At 36.3% G+C, this 7,322-nt stretch overlaps 1 protein-coding gene across 2 annotated transcripts; it reads right to left on the minus strand.

Moving 5' to 3' along the window:
* Positions 1 to 388: 388 nt before the first annotated feature.
* Positions 389 to 6,635, minus strand: LOC100806761 (sucrose synthase). 2 transcript variants are annotated; one of them, XM_003533754.4, is made up of 14 exons: positions 6,479 to 6,635; positions 5,525 to 5,640; positions 5,290 to 5,416; positions 4,903 to 5,054; positions 4,511 to 4,703; positions 3,807 to 4,142; positions 3,608 to 3,703; positions 3,311 to 3,484; positions 3,043 to 3,159; positions 2,764 to 2,930; positions 2,434 to 2,658; positions 1,657 to 2,220; positions 1,241 to 1,379; positions 389 to 723 (listed from the first exon to the last, which is right to left on the minus strand). In XM_003533754.4, exons 2-14 carry the CDS (start codon positions 5,620 to 5,622, stop codon positions 691 to 693), a joined length of 2,421 nt encoding a protein of 806 aa, XP_003533802.1. In that variant the 5' UTR covers positions 5,623 to 5,640; positions 6,479 to 6,635; the 3' UTR covers positions 389 to 690. The 2 variants fall into 2 exon arrangements, with proteins under 2 accessions (XP_003533802.1, XP_006587064.1); XM_006587001.3 differs by having other exon boundaries at positions 5,525 to 5,663; positions 6,479 to 6,598.
* Positions 6,636 to 7,322: the final 687 nt, after the last annotated feature.

A 7,322-nucleotide genomic window follows, 5' to 3' on the forward strand; every position in this document is an offset into this window, starting at 1 on the left:
TGAAATCTAGCTGACAAGGACTTCTTTTTCATGACTATTGTTTCCTACACCAAAAAGTTACTTCACCCTTTTTGACTTTTGGGGTCAATCTGGAATGTAAAATTACATTCCAAATTAATTACACGTGTAAAAAAAGTAATAGCTTCCGAATTGAACAGTTCAGAAATTTAAAAAGTATTCTGGAAAGGTGTAGGAAGGAATTTTTGGGGAACAGAAAGCAACAACCCTTTTTCAATTGCCACTAAGAATGTTACTGATCCAAGCCCATGTTATATAGCATAGCTCAAATAGATTATTTTTTTATGCACATTGCTCGAATAGATAAAGATATAAAAGGATCTATAAATGATAAAGTTGGAGGGGAAATGTGGACCAGTAAACACCGAAATTGAATGGAAGAAGGCATATCTTTAAATTGAATTGATGGGGTGGAAAACCCGAATTTAAAGATTTCCAATCATACACAATATTGCAACAACAAAAAGAATTTTAAAAAAAAAAGACTTTCTTTTTTTACTTTTTTTACCCAAAACCTAAGCAAAATATAAAAACAAACGACACTTTTTTTTAGACTCTTTAAATCCAAAAGCTGATCACAATCAAAATCAATGGCGTTATTTATGAAAGCTCCATAAGACTTCAAACGACCAAAAGCCGGTTTCTCCATTGATGTTCTCTTCAAACATGAATTTACTCTTCAATAGCAAGGGGCACAGACTCAGCCTGAGGTCACAAGAATGAGTAATACATTAGTAACTTGACATTTAAAGGAAATTAAGGGGTAAGAAAATTGGGAAAAAGTTGCAGTGATATTTTTGGTACTATTCTCTTATTAAAATTCCAACGTTTGACAGAGAAAAAAACTGGAAGAAAAAACTGGAAAATTTGAAAGTTAGTTGAAAAGTAAATAGAAAATTTGACTTTTCAAAAACTCAATTTTATTTCCTATTCAAATTTCAATTTCTTCCTTCCCCGTTTTCTTTCCGTTCATCCAAATAAAATCTAAATGCTTAAGTTTTATTGCATCATATATAAAGAAAAGTCCAATTTCTTATATAGCACCTTTAGCTCAAATTTCTTATATAGTCCAAATTGAATTTAAAAAAAAAAATGATAACAAAGACCATGCATTTCTTTGACAAAGAGTGCACTGCATCTGCATCCTACTTAAGTAGCTCAAAACATCAAATTTAATTCATAAATGAAGCCATTGAATAGTGTAATAATGAAAGAAATATACCAATTTGCGGTACTTGAGAGCATAGAACATCTCGAGGTAACGTTTGCTCTCACGGCGTTCAAGATTGGTCACGTGCTTCCAGAAGCCATACACACCAGTGAGTGTCAAGAGCCTGTCCGAGTAAATTTGCCATGTGTACCTGTAGACCAAAAATTAAAAAAAGAAACCTCAATTATACAATACTCAAACTAACATATATTGTGACATGGTATAGTGAAAATTGTGGAGGTAAAATATGTTTAGACTTTTTCATTGTGAGAGAAACAAAAATTACTACTTTTGTAAAACCCATGAACCGAATTGATCAAATGTCAAATTTAGGGCCTAAAATCAAGTTTCACAAGAGCCTGTAAACATATTTTACTAAAATTTTGGTGACAAAATGTGAGTAGTATTGTTTAGTGCAATGTGCATACTTCTCATGAATACGCTTGAGTCCACCCTGGGAGATTTTGTCCCAGTGAGATGGATCAGCCTTGCTCTTCTCAAAGAACTCAACAAGGATCTCAGCAGCATGGTCACCATGGTAAGGATCAATGTGGTAACCAGATTTTCCATGCACAATGATCTCAGCAGGACCACCATTGCATGTGGCAAACGTTGGCAACCCACAAGTCATGGCCTCAACCACAGTCAACCCAAAGGCCTCATAAACTGCAGGCTGCACAAAGGCACCCCTTGTGTCACAGATGACACGGTAGAGCTCTCCGTTCCTCACACGGTTCATCTGAGAGGATATCCATCTGAATTGGCCGTTCAACTTGTAGGTCTCGATGAGGCCATACATCTTCTTCATCTCGGCCTTCTCTTCCAAGTCCTTCGACTCCTTCCTCCTGTCTCCAGCCACCACCACCAGGTTCACCAACTCGCGGAGGCGTGCGTTCTTCCCGTACCACTCGACAAGCCCCGTGATGTTCTTCACACGGTCAAGCCTTGCCATGGTGAAGATTATTGGTTTGTTGCGGTCCTTCAATACGCATCTGTTACAATCATGATACAGAGAAAACGTTTAATTTCTATGCACTATCAGTATAAAACTCTTAATTGTCCGTGCATACAGTTGAAGCTGTTTTACTAGAGAAATTTCATGTTCCTAACTAAAGATTTTTTGTACTAAAAAACATCTTCCTTGAACAAATGTTCTATTATGAAAAAATTGTGGGGGGTTGAAGATACAAGGGAGAGAGACTTACATGTGTTCCTCATTCTCCACTGAGCTGTAAAGAAGCTCTTCAATGTCAGAGTGGAATTCTGTTAACCTACGCTCAGTTTCAGTGTATGGGAAGTATATACCCATGTCTGCACCGGGAGAGACAATGTTGAACTTTGGATCAAATGGATCAATACCGTGAACAACACGGTAAAGTCCTGGAAGGGTGAAGGCAGTGTGACTCTCATACTGTCCAACAGTGTCCTTGCTGTAAGAAGAAATAACACAGATGCAAGAATTAATTTCATTAAGCTAATCACTGAATAGAAAAGTGGATTTAAAACATAGTGAATAAAGTGAAAAAGTAGCTCACCTTCCAGCAATCTCTTGGAAGGTGCTGGTGATGATAAAGTCTGTGTGGTTCATTGCAAAAAGATCAGCAGTAAATTGGCATGAGAAATGATATTTCTCTTCAAATTTTTTCCAGTAAATGTCAGACTCAGGGTACTTGGTCTTTTCTAGAGCATGAGCAATGGTACACTGCATTTTTGTCATTAAATTAAGAGAAGAAGCTTAATCAGGTTCCAGACTATAGTGTTCAAAAAAGGTTGTGACAACATTAACTAGTAAGTAGGTGTCTTTATAGACAAACCTGAGTTACTCCTAATTTATGTGCTAACAAAGAGGCAACAATGTTTCCATCACTGTAGTTTCCAACAATCAGATCTGGCTTGGCTTGCAACTCCTTGGCAAGTTCAAGGGCGACATCCTAATATTGACAAGAAATTATAGTTAGATTGGAAGTTGATTCAAAGTGAAAACATGAAAAATGCTTGAACCGTGTCAAAGTTTTGAGTAAAAGCTAAATTTCACTAAATGCTTGAACCGTGTCAAAGTTTTGAGTAAAAGCTAAAATTCACCTCAGTGTAAGTCTCTAGGTATGGCCAGACTTCGAATCTTGAGATCCATTTGCGAACAATTCCCTTTTCTGTTCTGAAAGGAACTCTGAGAATGTCACAATATTCAGTATCATATACCCTCTCTAGACGTTGGCCACAGGTAGTTCCTACTGCATCAGGGAGAAGACGAGTGATCTGCATTTAACACAATTCACAGGCTCAAGTTAGAGAAATATCCATTAGTTATACTACTCTAGCAAAATTAACATATTAACAACTAATATTTGCAGATAAAAAAAAAAGTACACTAGGACATACAATGAGAATACGAGGGGTGATATCAAGGCCTTGTTTCTTGATGCGGTTGAGCATCTCATTCTCCAAGGCACGAACTTGATCCAAGATGTAAACAACCTGAATTATACAATCAACAATTTAAACCATGTCTCACTCAACCTAGATAGGTACCAAAAATAGTGTGAAAATTACTAGAAATGTTTATCTCAACTCAACTAACCTGTCCACCAGTGTCAGGGTATCCCAAGACATTATCTTGGGCAAAGTAACCATGGGGAGAAAGGATAACAACATTGAAGACCATAGGGACTCTTCCAAGGAATGTCTCGAGGGTGCAAGGGTCAGGTGCCTCAAGAAGGTCCAGGAGAAGCTGGATCATCTCGAGGACACGCTCGGCAGTGTCACCCCACCCCCTCTCCAGACCAATCTCCCGGAATCTGTTCTCGAATTCCGAGTAGGGTGTTTCAGGAGCAACTGAAATCAGATACTCTTCTGCTTTTCTCAAAACATGTTGGAGAGAATCCAGGCTTTGAACTTTGTCATTCAACATCATGGTCTGGAACAAACAAACCATTATTCATTACAATCAAAGCAACTTGTCAAAACAAAATTGCAAAGGAATTATCATTGCATATCATCTTTATATAGAAAAGTTGCAGACTTATTAGATTTGCACATGATCCATAGTCCAAGCCAAAACATTGATGTGAAAACACCATTGGATATTCAAGTCATTAAACAATGAGAAGAATGTGACTTCTAAAGCAATAACTATTAATTGGCAATAAATATGGGTAGTAGTACTAGTACCATGTGAATTAAATTCATGTAGTGCACAATGTCTATAGATACTAAATTGGACAATTGATAACTCCCAAGTCCCAAGCATACACTTCAAAAAGGGAAAGAAAAAAAAATATATACCTTTCCCTTATAACTGTGAAGCCTGAGGAACTCAAGCAGTGGCTGCATGCTCTCCTTGTCATGGAAGAGCTTGGCCGAAAGGTGGCGGTTGAGGAACTCGACGCCATTTCCAATGGACTTGTTCAGAGTTGGGCGAGGGAAGGATGCATTAAACGGTTCAAAGTCCAACTCAAGCACAAAGTTGCCGTTTGAACTGCATCATCAAAAGTGAGAAAAAAAAAAAAAACATGTTAAATTATCTTGACATGCATAGCATTTGTCCATATAAAGTTGGTTGGATAGTTAAGAAAGAAGAAAAAGAAAAAAGATCGTGGGTTCGATTCGATTCTTTCTGTTAAGAAAAACTAACAACTAACATTTAACAAATAAAAATGAAAAACTCTGAACCTTACCTTCCCTCAACAAGCTCCTCCTTGAAACGCAGATACTCAGCAGGACGAAGCTCATCAACAACAAGCATGTGCACATTCACACGCAGATATTCCCATACACCAGGCCTTGGTCGAACAGCAAGAGCTACAAATGGTGGCAGCACTATGGCTTCCTACACAGAACAAAAAGAAAAACAACAAAATGAAACACAAAGTCTAAAACTTATAACAAAAAACGTCTTTGAATATAACAGCCCAAAGGTTCCGACCGCAATTTAGACTGCAACATCAAAAAATTTTAACTGTCCGTGACCACAATTGGGACCGCGATTTGTCGATATATCAACAAACGAGATATTTAAAACCTTGACCCCACATAAAGAAGAAACAAAAGGCAAAAAAAGTTACCTGTGTGGATCTCAAAACTTCTCCAAAGACACCATCTTGGAGTTTCTTTCTGCTCTCCTCAGGGATTTCTTCAAACTCTGCAACCACTTGGTGATGTTGCAGGATTCCCTTGCCCTTGGCTTCAAGCCTGTTATTATTATAACAAGATTGTTAGTATAATTTTATTAAATCCTTATAAGAAAGTTAATTATTAATGGAGAAGGAAAAGCTTTTTTTTCTTTTTTCTTTTTTTTACCTTGACAGAAGGGCCAAAATTTCGTTCCTGTGACCAGTGAGAGTTTCATCAAACCTCTCGCGGAAAGAGTGAGAGTGTGTCAAAGGATGATTTGCCATTTCTTCAGAAGTTCGTCACTGCAACAAGAGAAAAAAGAAGCCTAAGAAAAACTGATTAGAACTGTATGCAACAAGTCACCATAAAAAGGATAAGGCTTAGTCACCAAAAGTCAAAAACCAAAACCAAAACAATGTGGAATTTTTTTAATCTTTCTAGAAGACAGTATTGGATTCCAAGGCCTACCAGTAAGTACCCCCTCTCACCAACCACAGGTCCAAAAAAATAAACATTGATCACAAATCATGTACCTTATTTGAACTACAATCACTAACAAATGCTTGAACTTCAATTTAAAATTTTTAAATTGATCATTGCAGGATCAAAAACCTCTTAAACCCCAGAAACAGCATGCATCCAAAACATAACCATAAAAATGAGAAACCAACAAAGAAGATCTTAGTTCAAGGCCAGTCGGCAGACAAAATCAAAATTATTTTTTTGTATTCTTATCTTTATTTTGTTTTCATTTGTTTATAATTTAATTCAATTTAATTTAAAAAAGGGCATTCCCACAAAACCTCAGAACGGTCTTCCCAGTTCCAGAAACCAAGTATGAAGTGCAGAATGGTAATTCCAATGAAAATGAGCCAAAAACTAACAAAGACAGCACCCCAAAACCGAACTAGAATTCAAAACTAAGAACTAGAAACCCAGGATCATGTCTCAGACTCTGATCCAATGGTTGCAACACAGAGATTGTGCTAGATCTTAGTGTTGCAGAGCAGAAGCTAATGTGGCAAAGTAATAAGGGAACGAGAAATGAACAGAATGATAGTAACTAATAACAAAGGAACAGAGGGAAAAAAAAAACAGAACAGAAAACAGAGGAAAGAACAGAGGAAGTAAAAAGAATACCTATGAAAACAGAATGAACGCAAAAAAGGAAGGGGTGAAGGGGAAAATGAAATGAATGAATGAAGAATGAAGTTGAGGAGGTGTTAATTTATAGGCAAGGAGCGCGAAACAGAACAAGAGAAAACGTACAAGAGAAAAAGAAAGAAAAAAGAGGAAAACCATTATTTTCACCAAATTCAACAAAGTCCAAAAACTTTCTCTCTCTCCACCAAGGACGAATATGTAAATGTGCAAATGCAATGCACCACGTAGAAATCATATTCTACACGTAGTTTCTATATTTTGGAATACGATAAATTAGTCTTGTGCGTTTAGCTACGGTTTTTATAAATAATTGACTCAGAAATAAATAAAATCTAATGTTAGTAAAAGGAGTTTTTTTAAAAAAAAATGTAGATTATATTAAACCAAAAATGATATAACAATAAACGAGACATACCTCATAACTACAAAAAAGTAAAAGTCTTCCAAATACAAGAATGTCTAAATCAAGATGCTAAAACAAATGGTGTGCTTGTCTATAGATAAGAAATTTAATCTTATTAATAAACTCTATTACAGAAAATTGATAATTTTCAAAAATCAATTTGTTTCTAGACAGTTCAGATGTAGTAGATTGTAAATGTTATAGTCAGGCAACGAAATTTTTCTTAAACACCTGACGTGGACCTGTCCTTAATTAAGGAGTCAGTAATGCGTTACAAAGAAATAAAACTTCTGCGGGAGCCAAATCACAATGTGAGCATTTGACTCAGCCTCATTTAAACATAAATTTTAATGAACGTTGGAAGGAGTTATTTTATCTTTTACCTTTTAATCGAACACCGGTATGAATTATCCCTTA

The sequence above is a fragment of the Glycine max genome, chromosome 9, assembly GCF_000004515.6.
Source record: "Glycine max cultivar Williams 82 chromosome 9, Glycine_max_v4.0, whole genome shotgun sequence".
In the NCBI taxonomy this organism is placed as follows: domain Eukaryota; kingdom Viridiplantae; phylum Streptophyta; class Magnoliopsida; order Fabales; family Fabaceae; genus Glycine; species Glycine max.

What these genes read in the sequence shown, in the direction of transcription:
- LOC100806761 (XM_003533754.4), bottom strand. Translation starts at nt 5,622, where the DNA reads ATGGCAAATCATCCTTTGACACACTCTCACTCTTTCCGCGAGAGGTTT. An exon ending in GAGGAGCTTGTTGAGGGAAG is followed by an intron (nt 4,704 to 4,902) that starts GTAAGGTTCAGA and finishes TTGATGATGCAG; the next exon opens with TTCAAACGGCAACTTTGTGC. An exon ending in GTGGAGAATGAGGAACACAT is followed by an intron (nt 2,221 to 2,433) that starts GTAAGTCTCTCT and finishes TGATTGTAACAG; the next exon opens with ATGCGTATTGAAGGACCGCA.